At 47.4% G+C, this 24524-nt stretch overlaps 1 protein-coding gene across 3 annotated transcripts in view; it reads right to left on the bottom strand.

Moving 5' to 3' along the window:
- The window catches only part of RHOQ (ras homolog family member Q), a 57402-nt gene extending 55507 nt beyond the window's left edge, over nt 1-1895 (bottom strand). For all 3 annotated transcript variants that reach the window (XM_084829006.1, XM_084829005.1, XM_084829007.1), the window contains exon 1: nt 867-1895. In XM_084829006.1, coding sequence (XP_084685132.1) covers nt 867-1017 — 151 coding nt within the window. In that variant the 5' untranslated portion in view covers nt 1018-1895. The remainder of the gene's footprint in view (nt 1-866) is intronic.
- Nucleotides 1896-24524: the final 22629 nt, after the last annotated feature.

Genomic DNA, 24524 nt, shown 5'->3' with positions numbered 1-24524 from the left:
AGCAAATACCAGCACATTGTAGCTTAAATCTCTGACTGCCAGGAACGAAGACTTAGGAGAGGCATTTCAGCCTTTCAGAGTAAGGGGGAAAACAGCAGTAAAGCCAGGAAACCACCAAACCACTGGTGGTTGAGGAAAAGGGGCGGGGCCAGGGCGGGGCCATCTGGGCGGTTCCTCACGCGGCTCTACAATCTCTCTACCCCACAAACATGCCCGTGCCCACACCAGGGATGAGTTTGAGGGGTGCAGGTTCCCCTCCAAAATAGTACGCGCCCCCTCTCCCATTCCCTCGTCCCGCCCGCCCCCGCGTTCAGTCCCACTATATATATTTTTAAAAGTCCTATATAGCGCGGCTTTAAAATCCCTCCACCCGTAATAGTCTGTCACCGCTTTGCTTCCCCCTCAGATAGCTTATGGGGGGGGGGGAGTCATTCCTGACCCCCTCCCGCAATTCTGTGGAGGTCAGTCCAAAGCGACTTCCCCCGCCCGCCATCCCCAGACGCCTCCAATGCAGCGGGGGGGGGGGGCGGAGAGCGAGCCCTCTAACGGAGTCGCGTTGGGGGCAGGCGCGCAGGGGCCGCCGAGGGAACAAGCGACGCTTCCAAGAAAATAAACATGAAATAAGACTCCGGGCGCGCGCCTAGGAAGGTCGAAGCGCGAGACAGGAGAGGGATGGGTGGCGGAGATCCACAAAGACTGGGGGAAAGCAAAGTTTCTGAAGTTCCTGCCGCAAGCGCGAGCGCTGGAAGCGGCCCAGGAAAGCGGGGCGGCCGGCCGGCCGGGCTGGAGCCAAGCCTTACGCAGCACTTGCGCGCGAGCCGCGTTTCCCTGCGCGCGCGCCCCGCCGCCTCCGGCGCCCTTAGTACCTGCGTAATGGTCAAAGACGGTGGGCACGTACTCCTCCGGGAAGGCGTCGTTGGCATAGCTCATGAGCAGGCAAGTTTTGCCCACCGCGCCGTCGCCCACCACCACGCATTTCAGCATGACCGTCGCCGCCGCCCCCGTCCCATTGGCCATGATGAGCTTGCCCAGCCGACCGTCATTTTAAAGAGAGCGCGAGAGGGTGGAAGCGAGCGCGGCAGGCAGAGAGGGAGAAGAAACGGGAGCGCCAAGGGGTCGGCGGGCGGGCAGTCGGTGGGTTCACCAGCCGCCGAGCGCCGAAGGGCGACAATCCTGCTGCAGCCGGGAGTGCGGCGTCTCTCGCTCTCGCTCTCTCCCCCGGGGGCTCCTTTACCGCTCGGCGGCCGCTCGGTTCAGCGGGCGCCACCACCCGCCCCCGGAGACGGCGTCTCTGCTTCCCCTCCTCCCCGTCGCCGTCCCGCTGCTCCTCCAGTGCCAAATTTGGCTCGGAGGGATTTTCCTCCCCTGCTCTCGCCCCAGCTGGGCGCGACGACGCGGAGTGCGTCTCCTCAGATCGGCGGCGGCGGCGGCAGCAGCCGAAAGAGGAACTTGGAGCTTCACAAAAAAACCGCACCGAGGCGACGGGCACCACTTTCGCCCGCCTCCGTTTCTCCTCCTCCTGCTGCTGCTGGATTCCTAAGTGCTTCCCATGTGCGGTGTGAGCCCGCCCCGCCCGGACTTGAGCGGGCAGCAAGGGGAAGGCCCGACTTCCCGTGGAGAGAGCAAGTGCGCGGCTCCGCTTTACTTTCCCTTCGGGGCCCAAGGCGCGTCCCCCCCGCGCCAGAAGAATTATCCAAATCACGAGCCAGCCCCGCCGCCACCTCAGACTAGCTTGAGAGGAGAGAAGGAGGAGCGATGCCAAATAGCTGAAGACGAGCAGCGGCTGAGGGCTCCTCTCCAAAGAGCCGATCGCGCCGAGAAACGTGCACGCAGCGTTGGCAAAGGCGCTTTCCCTGCCTTGTGGATGGCGATGATGTAATTAAAAACAAACTGACAACTTAATAGGTTTCAGGTGGTTTCTCGTTTTACGCTCGGCGTTGGGGAAGCGTTTAAGAGATCCTTCTTGTTTTCGAGTCATGGTATCTCCCCCCGCCTCCCGTTTTTGTTGTGCTTATTTTCTCTCTTTGACAAACTGCCTAAAGGAAATCAACCCTGAGTGCCTATTGGAAGGACAGATACTGAAGCTGAAGCTCAACTATTTTGGCCGCCTAATGCGAAGAGAAAAGTCCCTGGAAAAGACCCTGATGCTGGTCAAGACTGAGGGCAAAAGGAGAAGGGGACGGCAGAGGATGAGATGGCTGGATAGCATCACCGATGCAATGAATATGAGCCTGAGCACGCTCCGGGAGGGAGTGGAGGACAGGAAGGCCTGGCGTGCTATGGACCATGGGGTCACGAAGAGTCGGGCACGACTTAACGACTGAACAACAAATCGTATGAAAAGGTGTGCGATTTGGAAACACACTTTATTAAAAGCCCTCTTAAAAGCGAAAAGGAGAAGGTTGTAAACTGCACGATTGGACGCACGCGTGCACGCACGCACACAATTTTCAACGTATTGTTAGATTTTAAAAAATCTAATTCATGATGACAAAGGAGACAGATAGTCTGTTTAGTATTTTATATAGTTTTGTTGTTGTTCAGTCGTGTCTGAAGCTTCGTGACCCCATGGACCATAGCACGCCAGGCCTTCCTGTCCTCCGCTCTCTCCTGTCCTCCGCTCTCTCCCGGAGTGTGCTCAAGTTCATATTCATTGCATCGGTGATGCTATCTAAGCCATCTCATCCTCTGCCGGCCCCTTCTCCTTTTGCCTTCAGTCTTTCCCAGCATCAGGGTCTTTTCCAGAGAGTTTTCTCTTCGCATTAGGTGGCCAAAATATTTGAGCTTCAGCTTCAGTATCTGTCCTTCCAATGAGCACTCAGGGTTGATTTCCTTTAGGATTGACTGATTTGACCTCCTTGCAGTCCAGGGGACTCGTAAGAGTCTTCTCCAGCACCACAGTTCGAAAGCATCAATTCTTCGGCGCTCAGCCTTCCTTATAGTCCAGCTCTCACAGCTATACCTTACTACTGGGAAAACCATAGCTTTGATTAGACGGACCTTTGTCGGCAAGGTGATGTCTCTGCTTCTTACTATGCTGTCTAGGTTTGCCATAGCTTTCCTCCCAAGGAGCAAGCGTCTTTTAATTTCATGGCTACAGTCACCGTCTGCGGTGATCTTGGAGGCCAAGAAAATAAAATCTGTCACTGCTTCCATTTCTTCCCCTTCTATATGCCAGGAAGTGATGGGGCCGGATGCCATGATCTTCGTTTTTTTAATGTTGAGTTTCAAACCAGCTTTTGTACTCTCCTCTTTCACCCTCAACAAGAGGCTCTTTAGATCCTCTTTGCTTTCTGCCATTAGGGTGGTATCGTCTGCATATCGGAGGTTGTTGATAATTCTCCAAGCAATCTTAATTCCAACCTGTGATTCATCCAACCCGGCGTTTCTCATGATGTACTCTGCATATAAGTTAAATAAACAGGGTGACAATATGCAGCCTTGTCGTACTCCTTTCCCAATTTTGAACCACTCGGTTGTTCCATGTCCAGTTCTTACTGTTGCTTCTTGACCCTCGTACAGGTTTCTCAGCAGACAGGTAAGGTGGTCTGGTATTCCCATCACTTTAAGAATTTGCCACAGTTTGTTGTGATCCACACAATCAAAGGCTTTAGCGTAGTCAATGAAGCAGAAATAGACGTTTTTCTGGAATTCTCTTGCTTTCTCCATGATCCAGCGAATGTTGGCGATTTGATCTCTCGTTCCTCTCCCTCTTCGAAACCCAGCTTGTACTTCCGGTAGTTCTCGGTTCGCATACCGCTGAAGCCTAGCTTGTAGGATTTTGAGCATCACCTTGCTGGCATGTGAAATGAGCGCAATTGTACGGTAGTTTGAACACTCTTTGGCATTGCCCTTCTTTGGAATTGGAATGTAAACTGACCTTTTCCAGTCTTGTGGCCATTGTTGAGTGTTCCAGATTTGTTGGCATATTGACTGCAGCACTTCAACAGCATCATCTTTTAGGATTTTAAATAGCTCAGCTGGAATACTGTCATCTCCGCTAGCTTTGTTGTTACTAATGCTTCCTAAGGCCCACTTGACTTCACTCTCGAGGATGTCCGGCTCAAGTTCAGTGACCGCACTATCATGGCTATCAGGGACATTCAGATCTTTCCTGTATAGTTCTTCTGTGTATTCTTGCCACCTCTTCTTAATCTCATCTGCTTCTGTTAGGTCCCTGCCTTCTTTGTCCTTGATCATGCCTGTCTTTGCACAAAACGTTCCCTTGAGATCTCTGGTTTTCTTGAAGAGATCTCTAGTCTTTCCCATTCTGTTGTTTTCCTCGATTTCTTTGCATTGTTCATTTAAGAAGGCTTTCTTGTCTCTCCTTGCTATTCTCTGGAAATCTGCATTCAGTTGGATATATCTTCCTCTTTCTCCCTTGCTTTTCGCTTCCCTTCTTTCCTCAGCTACTTGTAAAGCCTCATCAGACAGCCACTTGGCTTTCTTGCATTTCTTTTTCTTTGGGATGGATTGAGTTGCTGCCTCCTGAACAATGTTACGGACCTCCGTCCATAGTTCCTCAGGCACTCTGTCTATCAGGTCTAATCCCTTAAATCTATTTGTCACCTCCACTGTATATTCATAAGGGATATGATTTAGGTCATACCTGAATGGTTTAGTGGTTTTCCCTACATTCTTCAATTTCAGCTGAAATTTTGCAACAAAGAAGCTCATGATCTGAGCCACAGTCAGCTCCAGGTCTTGTTTTTACTGACTGTATAGAGCGTCTCCATCTTTGGCTGCAAAGGACATAATCAATCTGATTTCGATATTGACCATCAGGTGATGTCCATGTGTAGAGTCATGCTGTTGGAAAAGCGTGTTTGCTATGATCAGCGTGTTCTCTTGGCAAAACTCTATTAGCTTTCGTCCTGCTTCATTTTGTACACCAAGGCCATGCCTGCCTGTTATCCCAGTGATTTCTTGACTTACTACTTTAAGCAATGTTTAAACCCTACTTTAGCATTCCAATCCCCTATGATGAAGAGGACATCTTTTTTTGGTGTTAGTCCTAGAAGGTGTTGTAGGTCTTCATAGAACCGATCAACCTCAGCTTCTTCGGCCTCAGTGGTTGGGGCATAGACTTGAATTACTGTGATGTTGAATGGTTTGCCTTGGATTTGTACTGAGATCATTCTGTCGTTTTTGAGATTGTACCCCAGTACTGCTTTTCCCACCCTTTTGTTGACTATGAGTGCTACTCCATTTCTTCTAAGGGATTCTTGCCCACAGTAGTAGATATGATGGTCACCTGAATTAAATTCGCCCATGCCTGTCCATTTTAGTTCGCTGATTCCCAAGATGTCAATGTTCAATCTTGCCATCTCATGTTTGACCACCTCCAGCTTACCTTGATTCATTGATGTTACATTCCAGGTTCCTAAACAATATTGTTCTTTACAGCATCGGATTTTCTTTTCACCACCAGACACATCCACAGCTGAGTGTCCTTTCGGCTTTGGCCCAGCCGCTTCACTCTTTCTGGCGCTACTTGGAAATACCCTCTGCTCTTCCCCAGTAGTATATTGGACACCTTCCGACCTGAGGGGCTCATCTTCCGGCGTCATCTCTTTTAGCCTTGTGATATGTTCCATGGGGTTTTCTTGGCAAGAATCCTGGAGTGCGTTGCCATTTCCTTCTCCAGTGGACCACATTTTGTCAGAACTCTCTGCCATGACCTGTCCGTCTTGGGTGGCCCTGCACGGCATAGCTTATGGCTTCACTGAGTAATGCAAGCCCCTTTGCCACAACAAGGCAGTGATCCATGAAGGGGATTTTATATAGTTATTCCACCCTTAATTTAAGGGTCTCAGGTTGGTACACATTTTAATCCACCCCACCCCCAGTTTTAACCTTCAGAATAACCCTGCGAGGTAGGTGAGATAGGTCACGTACTGACCTTTACGGCAAAGCAGAGATTCAAATCCAAGATTCCATGGTCCAGTTCTAACATTCTGTCCGCTATACTAAGGGCAAGCAGAAGGAAGATCAGGATGTACTTGTAGCTCTTGGGCTGATTTTCAGTACATCTCCACGGGTTTCCGACTCTCAAATGTTTAAAAACAGCAAGTAAAAATAAAATGTTGCTGCTGACCTGTTAATCACTTCTTTCTTGCCCTCAGTGTTCCTCGCCTGTAAAACTAGCATCACTTGATTGCTTTCCATTTTTCAGGTTTTGTGTTTATACTCTGATGGCGGTAGCTGACGGGTTGTTGCTTTTAAACTCCTGCATGGCGGATATTTGAGGGAGGGGGAGAAAGCAGCTGGGTAGGAAGGCTTAGAGTCTCGTGTGGCACAGAGTGGTAGGCGGCAGTACTGCAACCAAAAATCTCCCCATGACCTGAGTTCGATCCCAGCGGAAGCCGGGTCCCAGGTAGCCGGCTCAGGTCAACTCAGCCTTCCATCCTTCCAAGGTCGGTAAAATGAGTGCCCAGCTTGCTGGGGAAAAGGTGGTCACAACTGGGGAAGGCAATGGCAAACCACCCCGCTATAGTCAGTCATGTAAATGCCAGCGCAAGCGGCGTCCCTCTAGGGGTCAGTAATGACTCGGTGCTTGCCCAGGAAGAACCTTTCCTTTCCAGGAAGGCTAACCTCCACCCCCATGTGGTGGTCCTTGTCCAGATTGGGGCCTCATGCACTTAGTAAAAAAAAAATAAAATTGGATGAGCTGTAGGCAGATAGGGAGACATTTTTCTCCCTCTCTCATAATACTAGAACCCAGGGCTATCCCACAAAGCTGACTGGTGGGAGATTCAGGACAGAGAAAAGGAAGTACTTCACACAGCACATAGTTAAACTATGGAATTTGCTATTACAAGATGTATTAATGACCACCATTTTGGATGGCTTTAAAAGGAGGTTGGACAAATTCCTGGAGGAAAAGGCTATCAATGCCTACTAGTCCTGATGGCTATATGCTACCTCCAGTATCAGAGGCAGTATGGTTATGTGCCCCAGTTGCTGGGGAACATGGGCAGGAGGGTGCTGTTGCACTCATGTCCTGCTTGTGGGTTTCCCGTGGGCAGCTGGTTGGCCACTGTGTCAACAGCATGGTGGACTGGATGGATCCTTAGTCTGATACAGCATGGCTGTTCTTATGTTCTTATCTACACACTATGTATTAAACATAGCATGTAGTTTAGCCCTCACATGTAGATTTGTACTTGTATATGCAGGCTCATTGTGGAGGGTGGGTGCATGCAGTAGTTAATTGACCTCACCCCTTGAATCACCATTTTGGATCTGACTACTGCCCTGCAGCTCCTAGCCACTGTTTTACAGTTCTCTCTGGCTGGTGTATTGGGTTCTAGTAAAAAGCAAAGTAGATCTCCCACAAACCTGAAGTCTGCCTACACCTACACTACACCATCTTGACTCTTTTTTCCTGTCTGCCACATTTACATCCTGCCCTAACTTTAAGGAAATTAAGGATGCAATCCTATGCATGTTAAGACCGAAAAAAGTCCTACAACTTCCAGCATTCCCCAGCCAGCAGTGCTGGCTGAGGAATACTGGGAGTTGTAGGGGTTTTTTTTGGTCTAAACAAGTATAGGATTGTGCCTTAAGGTAGCACACAAGGGGGCTATCCCATTTTATCTTCACAACAACCCCATGAGGTAGGTCAGGCTGAGAAATAGTGGTTGGCCCAAGGTCACCCAACAGGATTCATGGCTGGGGGCAGCGGAACTCGAACACAGCTCTCTCCAGTCCATGTTCAGCACTATTCACTGAACTGCTATGACTTTCCATAGTTACCCTACATTAACAGTATTCACACATGCAATGCATTCCATACTAAAAGGCACTGATTGGGAAGATGCCATTGCAGTCCAAACAGACCATGGATTGGTACACCCCAGTATTCTCTGCCATTACCTCATTGTGGTAACAGGCTACATACTGCTCCTCGAGGTTGCCACAGCAAGTAAGGAAGTAGGGGTGAAGATAAATCTGGGCCACACATAGCCATGCTGCCCCTCTGCAGAGGTCTCTAGCCACCTGTTTCAGCTGATCAAATCGGGCGTGCAGTCACTTCCTGTTGTGGCATCCCATTAGTACAGAGACATCCTCCCACCTCCTTGACTGCCGCTTGATGAAGATACCAGAGACTAGCAGTGCACGCTAACAGGACAGTTTTTAGGAAGAGGCAAAGTGGGTGGTCGCCTAGGGCACCAAGAGGTCCAGGACACCAAACAAACCCGGGATAGGCAGCAGCAATAGTGGCCAGGCAAGGCCGCATTAGCCAGTCCAGGCTGCGGCCATATGCCATTTTAAATCACAATATTTTCCCTGGCAGCCCTGGCGCACCTGAATGGGACAGAACATGCACTGCTGCATCTCACCTTTTCCTCCTGCCACTGCTGCATCGCACCCACTTCCTGCCACCTCATCATCCCCCCTTCCCCTTTCCCGTATCGCCTTACCTTTACTGCTGTACCAGTTCTGCGGAGAGCTGCACAGCCAGAAGAAGCAGTCACCTGGGTCTCATGAGAGCCTCATAATCACTTCTGGCTGCACAGCTGGAAAAAGCAACCTCTCAGGTCTTGTGAGAGTCCCGCAGCCACTTCTGGCTGCCCGGCCCCTGATGAAGGAAGCTGAGGGCGGGCATCTGCTCCCAAAATCCCCATTGGCCACTTGCTCACTGAGAAAATGCCACAGCAGGAAAGTGGCTGGCAGGGCCCTCTAGAGTTCCAGAGGTTCCAAAGACTGCTTCTCTGCTCTGAGGATACCATTCTCATCATAATCATTTTGTGTGACTGTGTGGCTTCCCAGGCTCACTGCTTTGCACTCATGACCTTAAAGTCACTTGTTTCTCTGTGCAACGGGTGTTGTTTATGGAACAGGAGAATGTGTGTCCAAAGAAGTGTTTGTGTGTCTGTCCCCCTGCCCCCCATATAAACAAAAGGTGAAAATGTGAAGGTGGGTCCCATGTTGCCGGTTGGGAATCAGAGGTGGGTCTCAGGTCTGGACATGTTGAAGATAGCTGCTTTAAAGGATGCTTTACAGTACAGTAGGGATGGGCGAACGAGCAGTGTTTGAAATCGCCAGGATCCTCTGAACATTGTCTTGCTGCTTGTCTCATGCCTGGTTTGCGTTTGTGATCGCTGCTCGCTCTGTGCAAATGGGAAACTTGTGCAAATTGAGCAGCAATCGAATGGGAGATTTGTGCAAATCTCCCCAAATTTGCCGAATTTTCCCCAAATTTGCACAAATTTTCTAATTCGCAGAGAGCTTCGGCTATGGGACGGTATAGAAATGAAATAAATAAATAAATAAATTTTCTCAATAGACTAAAGTGGGGCTGATTCAGTCTGCCGATCATGCAAATTAGGAAATTTCCGCAAATTGAACCAGGAATCAGAAATGAGATGGTTGCGAGCATATGTTTGACAGTTTGGGAATATTTCCGGCATGCACATGCTTGCGCTGGCATTTGGGGCTTCGAACTGAGCATGCTCGCATGTTTTGTGTGCAAAACCAGAAAGTCTCATATATCCCCACAGTGCAGTGACACTGATAAATGTTGCCCTGTTAAAGGAAGAAATTAGAAAATGAGATATCAATATCCCAGGAAAGTCATGTTTCCTTCCCACATGAAACCTTTATTTATTTATTCATTCATTTCATTTCATTTTTTCTATACCGCCCAATAGCCGAAGCTCCCTGGGTGGTTCACAAAAATTAAAACCGAGGAGCACACAAAACAATATAAAATATATAAAACATTAAAACCACAGTATAACAATACAACCAGAATAAAACCAGAATAAAACCTAGCAGCAGTGCAGTAATTTAAAATACAGATTTAAAACAGCAAAGATAAAAGTCTAGAAAGCTAAAATGCCTGGGAAAATCAAAAGGTCTTTGCCTGGCTCCGGAAAGAATACAATGTAGGTACCAGGTGAACCTCACTAGGGAGCTCATTCCAGAGCTGGGGTGCCACAGCAGAAAAAGCCCTCCTCCTAGTAGCCACCCACCTTGCTTCCTTTGGCAGGGGTTCACGGAGGAGGGCCGCTGAGGATGATCTTAAGGTCCGGGCAGGCACATATGGGAGGAGGCGATCCTTCAGGTAACCTGGCCCCAAGCTGTTAAGGGCTTTGAATGTTAATACCAGCACTTTGAATCGGGCCCGGAAATGGACTGGCAGCCAGTGCAGCTGGAAAAGTACTGGCGTAATATGAGCTCGCAGGCCAGTCCCTGTTAACAATATTGCTGCCCTATTTTGGACCAGCTGAAGTTTCCGGACCTTCCAAAGCAAAGGCAGCCCCACGTATAACACATTGCAGTAATCCAGACGAGAAGTTATCAGAGCATGGATAACTGTAGCTAGGCTATCTCTGTCCAGATAAGGGCGTAGTTGGTATACCAGCCTAAGCTGATAAAAAGTGCTCCGTGCCACTGAGTTCACCTGTGCCTCAAGTGACAGTTCTGGATCCAAGAGCACCCCCAAACTATGAACGTGATCCTTTAGGGGGAGTGCAACCCCCTCCAGAACAGGTTGAATATCACCTAGCTGGGCAGATGAACCACCCACTAACAGTACCTCCGTCTTGTCTGGATTGAGTCTCAGTTTATTGGCTCTCACCCAGTCCATTACCGTGCCCAGGCACTGGTTCGGAACAGCCACTGCCTCACCTGGTTTTGATGAGAAAGAGAGGTAGAGCTGCATATTGATGGCACCTCAGCCCACACTTCCAGATAACCTCCCCCAGCGGTTTCATGTAGATGTCGAACAGCATGGGGGATAAAATAGAGCCCTGTGGAACCCCATGGCACGATTGCCATGGCACAGAGCAATAATCCCCCAGCACCACCTTCTGGAGTTGGCCATCCAAGTAGGAGCAGAACCACTGCAGTGCAGTGCCTCCAACTCCTAACCCAGACAACCTATCCAGAAGGATACCATGGTTGATGGTATCGAAAGCAGGGAGCATTTCATGCTGTTCAGGAAATAACATTGGTAGTCCTGGGAGTGCCAAAATTGCACCTTGCCTATGGCACCAAAATACCTTGAGATACCCTGAGCACTGATACAAGGGCCTAGGATCAGCGGCAGAGGTTGGCATCGCCGGGTGCCTGCCAAGGCCCCCATCCCAGCAAGGGGTCCTTGCAACCCAGTGGCCCTGCTTTCCTTGCTGCCCCTCCCTGCTCCCCTCTAAGAAAATAAGCAGTGACAGCAACAAAGAGAAGGAGGAACCTCCTCCCCTCTCATGGTCCTCTGCGTGGCTGTGCAGATTGGGCCTAAAGGGAAAGGGCAAGCAAATGGGCAGAGTGACAGCAACAAGAAAGAGGTGGGCCCTCCTAGGGAGGGCACTTGGGGCATCTTTCCCAAGCGCCTTCCCCCAAACCTGGAACTGCCACTGCATGGCCTGGATTAGTAGAGTGGCTAAAGGTTCTGGACAGGTCACCTTGTGGTAAAAGGCAGAAGTGCGAATGTGTACAGTGGTGCCATTGGGACAGGACTTTGGGGCCAAGGCCCAGGGTCCCATTCAGCAGAATGAGCAGGAGGGCCTGCAAATGCAGCAGGGCCAGCTTACCACATTTTGAAGTAAACGAAGTAATACACATCACCATCTAAAGAGGAAGGTACCCTGTAAGTCTTACAGTGTCATACCATTAAATCCAGAGTAAAAAAACACACAAACCTAACTGCACCACTCTGCATGTGTATGGAGGGGGAGTGGCTATCCCAGAATACTTTTTGAATGTCCCCAGAGAGGAGAAACCTCCCAGTATCAAGACTTTAAAATCCCTTGTTTCTGTCCATTCTGTTGATCTTGAAAGAGCCTACAGCATGGAACGTATTCTCCTCACGTTGTCCGGGCTTCCATTATTACATTGTTATGTGCTTGCCCTAAGAGATGAGAAATCCAGGGGCAGTGCTAGAAGGGTTAGGGTGCAATCCTATGTATGTTTAGACAGAAAAAAGTCCTGCAATTCCCAGCATTCCCCAACCAGCATGACTTTTTGCTGTCTGAACATGCACAGGATTGCACCCTTCGATTCCTTTGGGTAAGAGAGAGTAATGGAGACTTATGGTGTCTGTAATATCTGGGCTTTTTGGAAATATACAGGCAGAGCCTATTGCAAGAGTGTAAAACCTCAGGCCCAGGGGCCTTCCTGAATCCTGAGGTCCAGCCCAGCCCTCTGTGGTTCCCGGATAGCCACACCCTCTTCCCCTTTCCCCCAACCACTGATCGGTTGGCCGTTTCCTGGCTTTTATGCAGTGTTTTTTCCCCATTCGCAAAGGTTGAATTGCCTCTCTTAAGACTTGGTTACTGACAGTAAGAGCTTTAGGGTGCAATCCCATGCATGTTTAGATAGAAAAAAGTCCTACAACTCCCAGCATTCCCCAACCAGCCAATGCCCTTAAGCGTCAATATGCTGGTCTTTTGGGGAATTTGGTCCTGCCCCTTTTGTCTTTGGTCCCACCCACCACTGGAATGTAGCCCCTGAAACCTTCTCCAAAATGGAATTTGGCCCTTGGGGTGACAGAGGTTCTGCACCCCTGGCCTCCTGGAATGGCCACTGCTCATCATGGCTATACATTGTCTCTGTGGTCAGAGGCAGCATGTCTCTGAATACCAGTTGCTGGGAACAAAAGCATGAGAGACCTATTCCCCTCATGCCCTGCCCTCCACCGGGCAGGGTTGGAGTCAAGGGTAGGCATGGTTGGGCACCTGCCAAAGGCCCACACCCCAGCAGGGGCCCACTGGCAAGAGGCCCCCAGAGTTGCTCCTCCTCCTCACCATTGCAACCTGCTGGTTCACCTGCCTCTTGCTCTGGCCCAGAGAATGGTGGTGGTGAGAGGGAGGAGCGGGAGATGCCCCTGCCTACTTGGTTCACTGATTCTCTGCCTGACAAACAAGCAAGTGATAGCAATGATGAGAAAGAGGATAAGGAGCAATAGCAGCTGATGAGAATGGTGGTGAGAAGGCAGACTCGCTGAAGGAGGGGGGACACTGAGATGGTCTTGCCCAAAAGTCTTCCAGCTCCTGGCACTTCCTGTGGGGCATCTCCTTGCCCATTGTGGAGAAAAGGATGCTGGACTAGATAGGCTTTCAGTCTGCTCTAGTAGGACCCTTCTTATGTTCTGCAAACAGACTCCTAAAAAAATGCAGCACAAGTGCTTATTGTTCTCCAGGTTCCCAAAGAGGAACCGCATCCCCAAGGAGGCTTCAAGTCTAGCCAGCTCCAGCTAAAAACTCCCAGCTCTGTCTCTGTCCACATCCAAACTTAATAGAAAAAAAACATTTCTCTGCCCCTCTTGCCAGTTCAGCCTTTCCCAACCCTGGTGCCCTCCAGATGTGTTAGACTACAACTCCCATCATCCCCAGCCAACGTGGCCCATGGTGGCCTGATTCAGTGCTATTTGCACAACATGTAGCCCCCCACACAGAAAGTGACCCTCTTTGCCAAGCACATTGCAAGCGCCAGCTCAAAACTAGGACAGAGAATCATGCTAGATCGATTCACACTGGGAAGGATGAACCATTATTATTATTATTATTATTATTATTATTATTTATATCCCGCCTTTTTCCCAATACTGGGACTCAACGTTAAAACTGCTACAATTAAAACCTATAAACAGAAATATAATTACAACTGTATAAAACTTAAAAATATACTTAAATCATCAATATTAAAATTGTAAAGATATTAAAACATTAAAAGACAACCAGACAATCATTGTGGCAGAAGCTTTGAAAACAAGCTACAAACGAGGAATTTCAGGCCATAAGCTGTGCAAGCCTGAAAGAATTCTCACATTACTTTTCCCCACATAGAAGCCCTGCATATGACTTGGGAAGTGAAGCAAGACGCAAGAGGGATGTTGAAGCCTAGGCAGGCAAGCCCAAGACACCTTTGTCAATCCAGTACCACCAGCAAAACAACCCTTGAACGTTTAAGGCCCCATCCCATCCACATGGTGTTTCATCACAGAAGAAGTGGGAACAACCTTAATGTCTGGATACTAAAAAGGCCTCCTGTGACGCTGCATCCAATTAAAGCTCTTCACAAATGTTTTCCAGCTCCATTTTAAAATTAGCAAAGTGGTGTGTTTCGCTCCTCTGACTGATTATTTTGTTTTCTTGCGATCCACAGTGAAAAGAAATTGCAGAGTAAGGGAGAAAAGTTCCAAGGGCTAGTCAACTCACAATTAGCAGAATGATTGATAATGGTCTCTAACCTGCCAACTCCCACTCCTTGGGCAGGAAGCAGTTTAATTTAAATTTAAGGATGTGTTTCAAATGTAACTTCACACACACACACACACACACACACACAATTTGCCTTACTGACAATATGATTTCATCCACAGTTCATTAAAATCTCCCCAATAAACTTGTGATATTATTTAATTGGCAAGTGCTATGCAAAACAGTAAGTCTTGTATTTGGCTACTGAGTCCTTTTTATTTTGGAAACAGGCTCTTACTATTACTCTTTTTTGGAATAGTCAGGAATGGCTTTTGCCTTTTCATAACCTTTGGTAAAAGGTGAATTTTATTTATTTATTTATCTGGGAGAAGGGCAAAAGCCCTTTCAAGGCAGCTTAGAGAATAAAATTCCATGCAAAAATAAAACAGCAACAATTAAAAAAAATCAATTAACACCAGCAATAATACCAAATATCTAGCCCAGACAATATTAAAATCTAACACACAACTCCAGCTAAAAACCAAGGACAGTCTAATAACACACAATCAAGAAAAGGCCAGAGAAAACCAATGGGTCTTCAGAGCTTTCCTAAAAGTTTGTAATGATGGGGTTTGACAGATGTTGATGGTAACCCATTCAGAGGCATGGGGCCACTGCAGAAAAGGCCTTGTACTTGGCAATCTAACTGCCCTCAAATGCAGGCCCCTGAGAAAGTCCTCTATTGCTGATCTTAGAGAGTGGGCAGGCTGATAAAGTTGTCTCCCCCACCCCCCATCAGCCTCCTCTGTGCTATTTCCTCATTGCCTATGGGTCTCAGGGGTGGGGTACTTCCTCAGACTTCCATGTCCCAATTTTATTTATTTATTTATTTATTGCATTTCTACCCCGCCTTTTTTCCTCTTGCAAGGAACCCAAGGCGGCTTCCATTATCCTCCTCCTCTCCATTTTATCCTCACAACAACAACCCTGTGAGGTGGGTTGGGCTGAGAGTGTGTGACTGGCCCAAAGTCACCCAGTGAGCTAGGTAGGATGATAAACAGCTTCCTTTTTATTATTATTAAGAACACATGGAAGCATACCCATCTTGCAGCAATGGAGCCATTCTCTCACCCCAGTATACATTCAGAGAAATGGAACAAACCAGAGCCTTACCCAGGCAAATATCAGAGGGGAAACTGAGCTGTTCCTTTACAAGCCCTCTAAATATACTTTCAACAGACCACACTCCTCATCCGTTGCTCACACTCCAGTCAGCTCCCCACACTAGTTGTCCAAGGTTACCTGGGCTAGTGCTTTTTCCTTGGTGGTGCCAAGGATACATGCGAGGGGAAGGCTTAGAACAGGGGTTCTGAACCTCTGAACTGCATTTTGGAGAAGCTCTCGGGGGCCACATTCCAATAGTGTGCAGGGCCAGCGACAAAAGGAGCAAGGCCAAAATACCAAAAATGCCAGCATGTTCTAGTTTACATCTCTTACTGTCTTGGGAGAGGCATTTGAACCTTTTAGAATGGGGAAAAACTGTGCAAAAGCCAGGAAATAACAAAAAGATGGTGATCAGGGGAAAAGGGGTGGAGAAAGGGGTATGGCCTTCTGGGGAACCCAAGGGGGCCGGATTTGTCCCCCGGGCCTGAGATTCTGCACTCCTGGCTTAGAGGACATACCATTCAGGCAGTGGGGGCTGGTGGTTCTCACTTCGGTGGGGCTGTAAATCCATTCAGGGTTTCAGACAGAACAAGCCAGAACTCTAAAGAAGCTATCCAACATGCTGAAACCTGTCTTTAAAATGGGTTCAGCACCTTGGATAGCTCCTTTAGTGTTCTGGCTGCTTTTGACTGAAACCCAGAATGGATTCGCAGCCCCACCGAAATCGTAGCCACCAGCCTCCACTGCATTTAGGAAGCTAGAGAATTATGCTTATTGTCTCTTTTAAACAAGAACAGAACAGAAAACTCCCAACTCTACCCAGACACAACTAAGTCCAGTGCCACCTTATGAGTGAAGTGTATAATGACACTAACCACACAGAATATGCTGCTTTCTGACGCCAAGTTAACATGGTTTTCATCTGGGGACCTCTGAGCTGTTGTATTGGGGATGAGGTTTTTCTGCTGCAGACTTGTACTTGCTGTTTTGGTGTTGTTTTATCATTTTATGTGTTAGTCAGCCATTCATTTATTGCTTAAACCAAGGGTCAGCACAAAACCATAAAAGGTCCAAGTACCATGACAAAATATCAGCATTAGGTGACTAAACAATATACATTTATTTAAGATGATCTCTACAATATTGTATGGCAATGGACAGTGCATATCTCTTGGAGATTCTCTCCAGCAGCTATTGTAAGCATTGCGATTGTGTTTGACACATATTTGCCTAAATCAACAAGCAGAAACCTCCAGATCTTATCAGAGTTAAACAGCCGAACATGGCTATTGATTAGACTCACCTTGGATAGCTCCTTTAGAGTTCTGACTGGTTCTGACTGAAACCCAGAGTGGATCCACTGCCCCACTGACATCAGAGCCACCAGCCTCTACTGGTGCTTTGGTACGAGATGGAAAGGGGAGGCTCAAAACAAGATCGCACCATCCTAAAGTAACTGCTTTAAGAATTTTGCATAAAACGTCTGTGTCAGCATCATTTCGGAGGTTCTTCTACTTGGTGCCACTGTAGGCTTTTGCCCTGTGGGCAATTTTAAAATATTTATTATAACCTTTTTTTCTGCTGACCTTAATGGCACCCTAAATCTGTCACCCGAGACATCTCTAGTGCTACCAACCATCAGGTATTTAACCTGCTCATTTGAGATTTGAACCTCAGGTTTGGTATGCGGTGCTTTGTTGAATACATCACCTATTTTTACCCATCAGAAACATCCTGGCTCCACCCTAGCCTGCTCTTGCCCTCATGTCCTGCTTCTGGGCTTCCCATAGGCATTTGATTGGCCACTGTGGGAATAGAATGCAGGACTAGATAGGCTGGAAGTGTTGAACCTGAGGCCTGCAGGCCAAATTTAGCTCCCTGGGGTTCGCCAGGTGGCCGCACCCTTCCCCTGACCCACCCCCTTTTCCCCAAACACCTGTGGTTTGGTAGTTTCCTAGTTTTTGTGTGTTCCTGCCCCATTCCAAAAGGTGGAAATGGTTCTCCAAAGTCTTACTTACTGCCTATAAGAGCTTTAAGCTAAAATATGCTGACATTTTGAGTATTTTCGCCCCAGCTCCTTTTGCCTTCAGGCCTGTCCACCACTGGAACACAGCCCATGGGAGCTTTTCCGAAACTGAATTCAGCACTTGGCTGAAAGAGGTTCTGCACCCTTGAGAAAGGCCGTTGGTCTAATCTAGCACAACTCTTCTTATGTTTTTGAACTTTCAGGCCCCACTCCAGACCAACTAAAACCCACCAGCTTCCTCCTCCTATTACTCTAACCTGCTTACAGCTCTGCCCACAAACAAGTTACTTGTAAAATCATGAGTTGGGTGGGGTTTTTTTTTAACAGGTTTTTAAAAATAAACACACATGGCCACTGTTATGTATCCCAGGGGTGGGGGTGTACTGTGGGTTACTCATTGTTTTGAACCTTGGCAGCTCCTGTAGAGCAGGGAGTAGCAACAGTGGGTAGCAACTTTTGCTAAGTTGTCACTTCTGTGTATGCTGAATTAAAGAACAGTTGAGTTTGAGGCCTGCTGATTCTGCAGTCGTTCCCTCTACCTATACAACAGCAACAGTGATGCTGACTGAGAAGGCGATAGTGAAGGTGTGACAGTGTAGCGGTTTCACGGCACACATCACAACCACGCCCCGGACTGGTGTCAAGGATAGGCATGGTCTGGCAGATGCTGAGGGCCCAGAGTCCAGTAGGGGCCCACTGGCAAAAGCCTCCTGGAGCTGCTCCTCCTCTTCACCATTGCAACCTGCTTGTTCACCTGCCTCTCGCTCTTGCCCAACAACAGTGGGGGAAATGTAGATGCCACTGCCCGTTTGCTCACTGGCTCTCTGCCTGTCGAGCAAGGAGGGGGTACCAATGATGAGAAAGAGGAGAAGGAGCAATTGAAGCTGGTGGAAATGGTAGTGAGAAGGTAGACACACCGAGGGAAGGGGCCCATTGAGGGTGCCTTGCTCAGGGGCCCTCAAAAACCTGGAGTCGGCAGTGGCCACATCTCTAAAAAAAAAGTTGGAAAACTAGCGCTAAGGTGATGATTCTACAATTCCACTCCCTCCCTCCCAACAGGATTTTGTGAGCTTCCAAAAGAAATGGAAGAAACGGCAATGCCACCCAGAGTAATTCTTCAAAGGAAAACAGTACCTAGATCATTTTTGAGGCAAACCAATGAAGCTATTCCACTCCAGGTGTCAAACGCAGGTGCCTACATACACATACATTGTCATCTATTATTTGGGGCAGAGGGAGTCATCTTAAGAGCATGGAATGAAAATCCTGAATCAATAGATCATTGGCAGAAAACTCATCAGTACTGAATACTTTTTTCAAAGCTGGCAGCCCCGATTAAAATCTGTTCACAAATCATTTTAATATCCCTGATTACTAACCATAAAATTGTACCAAGAAATTAATCAGCATTTTCAGTTATCTTTATTAGCTAGCAAAATGCCCATTGTTGGGAAGGCAGAATGTATTACTCAAGGGGCAGCTTGAAGATGGATGGGGACAGGACAGGAAGGGTTGCAAGGTGCAGAGGAGCAGGGACAATGAAACAGTGGCCACATTTTAATTCATCAGTGCATGTTTAATCGGTTGATTCCAAAAGAGGGATTAGTCATGTAAAAAGGGGCCTCACCTGGATGATGATCCTAATGAACGGGCAGGTTGATAGAAGGCTTAGATCAGGGATGGACAACTTGTGACCCTCTAGATGGTTTGACCTACAACTCCCATAATCCCTCACCATTGGCTATACTGGCTAGGGCTGATGGGAGTTGCAGGCCAAAACATCTGGAGAGCCACAAGTTGCCCACCCCTGGCTTAGATTGAGCATGGTATACAGACCATCTGTGATATGCAGATTTCTAGATTCCCCCGGACATTGGGAAATTGGTGGTGGTTGGAGAATTCGTGATGATGGAGAACATCAAATTACTCCTGAGCATGCAAGGTGTTTTTTCTTCCTCTGTTCAAGTCAGTGTAATTCACTGCATGTTGCATTGGTCAATTTTCTCAAAAAATCCCCAGAATGTTTTTCAAACACAGTGGGCCGATTTGCATGACACAAGGGGGGGTTAATAAGCCACGGTGGCTTGTTAACCACCCTGCACATGCCAGTCATGTGTCAGCCCGATTTACATAACTGCCCTTACCCAAACGCAGCGAGGGTGTCTTGTTGGGGTGGTTAACAAACCACCCAGAACCCATGGCACGTCGTGGGGTTGTGGGCTGGTTTGTTAACCACCCCAACAAGAGACCCTCACTGTGTTCGGATGACACGAGAAGGCATGGCAAGGGGCTTGAATTGGAAAACTGGTGCTCATGGGGGCAGCAACCTACCATGGTTTAAATAAGCCATGGTGGACTGTGGTGATCATGCGAACCAAGTCACTGTGGGTAACTGTGGGGAAAAAATCCAGCAACATGTACTGAACAATAGAAATAAGTGAATGCTAGTTGTACAGCATCACCCTAAGCTTCTTTACTCAGAAGTAAATCCCCCTGGGTTCAATGGGGCTTACTCCCACGTGAGTGTGCATAGGATCACATCTTAAATTGCTTGGTCAACTAAGGCTGCAACACACACTGATTGGGGGTGGCATCCTACCAACCAGACAGAAGTGTGCACAACTGGCCTGCCTCTGAAGGCAGTTGTAGCACAGCAAATTGTTACAAATGCAACTCCCACCATTCCATAAGACCTTCCATATGTTGATAACCTTTTCCTCCCACCATCCCTGTTTGCTGGGCTGGCTTGGGTTCATGGGAATTGGAGTCCATCAACATCTGGAGGGCCACAGGAGACAATACCATGCTAGATGGTCCAGTGGTGTGACTCAATAGAAGACAGATTCATATGTAAACTTATTTGAATACAACTGCTTAATCCAGGGGTCTCTAACCTTTTGGGGTTGGTGGGCACATTTGGAATTTTGAGTCTCATGGGCACTCTCACAAAATGGCTGCCATGGTGGGCATGGCCAGTCACAAAACACCCATCTCCCAGAAGGCAAACTGCTGAGTCTAAAAGAAAAGTAACTTGCCCAAGAATTTAAGGGTAAGGCAGAGGTGGGGTTGGAGGTCCAAAACTCAATACTAGTCTTTTGAACCCGTAGTTTTCTGCTCTGACACCCACAATGTAGGAACACTTATACACAGTTTACAAGATGACTCAAGTATGGAAGTACACTTTCAGTATGGGCCACAGAGGCATCTCGAATCCATGCCAAAGGAAAGGAGGAAAGTGCCTTGTATTTAAAATTCATTTTAAGAACAGTATCTGCCCTGGCCAGAGCCTCCTATTAGCCTGCATGAGCTAAAGATAAGAAGATATGATTGCATAGAGGATTATAAGGCTATTTTTAAACTCAACTTTCTTCATGTGACAGAAACTCCCCAACTGAGGGTGAAACTCTCAATTTAAGGTGACAATCTATTACACATTTACTTTTGAGTAAGTGCAGTTGAATTTAATGGGACACACTTCTGGGTAAACATACATAGGATGTATGTATCAGCATTCATTTAGAGCACAATCCTATACATGTTTAGACAGAAAAAGTCCTATAACTCCCAGCATGCTGGCTGGAGAATGCTGGGAGTTGTAGGGCTTTTTTCTGTCTAAACATGCATAGGATTGCACCCTTAATGTTATCTATTTATTTACTTCAAATATTTTGTGCTGCTTTCCCATAAATCAAAGGAGTGCAGAAATAAAACAGGCATAATATCATGATGTAATATTCATAAACACAAAATAACAAAAAGTGGCTGCTTTTACTTTGAAAAAAATCTAACTTGGCCCAGGGAGAATCAGACTGAGGCCTGGGTATTTTGTGAGCTATAGAAATGGCTGGGGACTGGGGTGTTTGTGGTTTGGTCCATACTGTTGCTTTGGGAATTCAAGGCAGGATCTGTGGTTTTGCTCCCTACCATAGAAGCCTATTTACTTCCATTATGCTCTGCTTGTATATTTGTAAATTAAGACAAGGACACTATAAAATATCTCCAGTGCTTTCTCATTCATAGGAAATCAAACTCTGTAGGGTTGTCTCTGGATTTCTCCCTTCTTGGGGAATTGGAGAGGAAGTAAAAGAAGAAGTAATAATTCAGGTAACGGGCAGATGGATTATTAGAAGGTGTTTGTATTGCCGGTGTATGAGTCAGGGCAGAGAGATGGGGCAGTATATCTTTGTCCTCTCTATCTCTCCTATCAGTCCCATTACTTAGATATGTGAATCAGCAAAAAGTCTGGGTTGAACTGGCCCTAATCTACATGAAAGCATATCATATCTATAAAAGGAGTTCTAGCCTTGAATCAAGAAATGAGAATGATGCATCAGATATAGAGTTGCCATTGTCTTCCCCTTGCAGGGCTCTTACGCCTTTAACACTTGCATAATTGGTGAGCCTCTTCCTGGCATAGAGGAACAGTATTGGGTAAAGCTGGTGCCACTTCACTTTGGCCAATTATGCAGGGAAGAGCGTAAGAATGACCTGTTGGAACAGATCCAACTCCATCTAATCCAGCATTCTGTTACCAGCAGCCCTCAAGTGGTGGGAGATTCAGGACAGATAAAAGGAAGTCCTTCTTCACACAGTGCATAGTTAAACTATGGATTTCGCTACAACAAGACGCTACAACAACGCAAATAGCGTTGCCCTTATTTTCGCCATAGTCTATGTAAATCTTTACATAGACTACAGGGACCAAATAAGGAACGCAAATGGCGGCGCCCTATGGGGGCCGCCATTTGCGTACGTGTTTTTTTTTTCCAAAGTCAGCCGTGATAGGCTACGTGACGATTAACGTAGCCTATCACGGCTGACTTTGGAGATCTAGCCGTGATAGGCTACGTTAATCGTTACATAGCCTATCACGTTTTTTTTTTTGTTTTTTTACTTTCCTTGTAATGGTGGCGGTGGCAGCTGGTCGAAAGACCGGCTGCCGCCCCCGCCACTGACGAAGACCCGAATGAGGGACATTCGTCAAAGGTAAGTCCCATCCCGGGGGGGGGCAGAGAATTTCACCGCCGATTTCGGGGGGCCGAATGTGTTGGCACTCGGCCCCCTGAAGTTTCGGAGAGAAATTCTCCCCCATCCCTAAGGTTCCCCACCGCTGCTCTAGAAGTTTGCAGGGAAGGGTTGGAGCTGATGGCCAGCCACTGTTGTTTGTCCTCAGTACTCAGAGGTGTATTGCCTCTAAACATGCATCCCATTTAGCTGTTGTGATCAACAGTAACTGGTAAACTTATGCTCTATGAAGATTTCTATAAGATTCATTCTAAAGGCATAGGAGCCCATGAGAAAGATGAAGGGGCCGCAGCTCAGTGGTAGACCACACGCTTTACATTCAGAAGGTCCCAGGTTTGATCCCCAGCATCTCCAGGTAGGGCTGGAAAAATTCCTGCCTGAAACCCTGGACAGCTGCTGCCAATCAGTGTCAGCAATACTGGGCTAGAAGGACCAATGGTCTGGCTCAGTATAAGGCAGCTTCCTATGTACCTGGCAACCTCAACATAATCCCAGTCAAATTCACTGACAAGTCAGTAGCCCTTATATAAGTTCCAAAAAGCAGCCATGAAAATGGGAAGGTGTGCACCAAACAAGACAGTTTGCTATTGTCACAAAGTGTAAGAACATTATATTGTTGTGAGATTGGAGGTTTGGCAGGAGAGGATTGATGGAGCCAGGAAGTACTGCTGGCAACAGACCATGCAAAATTGCCGAGCACCTTCCTTAGTTAGGGAAATTACAGATGAACGACCCACAGTGTCTAGGAAATAGCTGGAGACTCCTCTAGGTGAGAACCATTTTGGCAAAAGGGCATGCCTTTCTCTCTCACTCCACCCTGCACCCTGTGGCCCATTCCAGAATGAATAAGAGCTTTCCTACATGAGGCTGTTAATCCACTGTATCTACTTTCGGTTTCATCTCACAATTGAGATTCGAGCTCTACACAAGGAGCTTTTCCTTTTCTGCTTTTCCGTTACATAACCTGTAGGTGAGACTGTGCTATAGTGGAATAATGTGATTATACAAGTAGGAAAATGTTTTCTTTCACTTTCAGATATAATACTCCATTATCCCCTAGGAAAGTGCTCTTAAAAAACAGAAACAAAACTGGAGGGCAACGTTATTGTCAGAAGAACCTGTAAACAACCATGAACAAGGAATGATGAGTGCACAATAAATGCCTCATATAGAAATGCTCTACATTGTAGTCTAGTGTCTGCAAAGGAAACAAAAGATATACTGCAGTTGACAGAGACACAGGATCAAACTACATGTTACACTAATTGTGTAGCATGTAGCTGAGGTTAATCTCACTCTCTTTTTTTTACTCCAGAGTAAGTGTGTACACATCCAATTCAGATTGGGACCAGCATGCACCAGGAAGGGAGGATTAAACCTCCCTCCACTGTTTTTTCTGTAAGGGGGGGGGAGTTAAAAAAAAAAGTCTCCATTGACACCAGTGGAGACCTCCCCGTTTTTTAAAGCCCTGCATGGGTGGGGCTGATTTGGGGGAAAACGGGTTGTATGTGTGGGGAGGTTTAATCTTCCCCTCCCAGTACTCCTGCTCTACATATCCTCAGCTACAGGCTACTAGGATGTTGGAGGAATCCATCCAGAGCTTTCAGAAGCTCAGCTGAAAGACTCTGGCTCACTTACCTGTGAGCTGGCCAGCCTTGGTCTGTATCGAGTCAGACCACCTCATGGGTTTTTGGTTTTGTTTTTCTTAAAATGGCCATTTGTGCAAATCGCAGCCATAATATGCTTAATTTGCAATTTGCGCAAATTGCACAGATTGTGGCTGCAGTTTGCATAAAAGGTGCTTTTAAGGGACACCCCCCCACCCCGAGAAAGTTACCAGATTTTGGGAAAACATGCAGCTTGGCTTGCAAATGCAAGCCAAGCCAGGGGCTCTGGGGAAATCCAGCGAGCCCCCAAAGGGCCAGATTTCCCCACGACAGCCATCCCTATGTGTAGTTTGACCCACAGAGAGCTGAGTTTGGGCTCTATCTTAGGGTGCTGATCCTCTCCATAGGACTAGGTAGGCTGTAGTCTTGCGGGATCCCTTTTGTTTTCCACGAGAATCTTGAGGTTCATCAGTCGAACCCAAATACAAAATAATGGCTCAGAAAGGTGCCCAGAAAACTGAGGAACGCTTCTGAGCACATGCTCAGCCCAGGAAT

Source organism: Heloderma suspectum, chromosome 1, assembly GCF_057233095.1.
Source record: "Heloderma suspectum isolate Gila_16-S chromosome 1, 16-S_ref, whole genome shotgun sequence".
Classification (NCBI taxonomy): domain Eukaryota; kingdom Metazoa; phylum Chordata; class Lepidosauria; order Squamata; family Helodermatidae; genus Heloderma; species Heloderma suspectum.
This window is presented reverse-complemented; position numbering and strand designations above follow the sequence as displayed.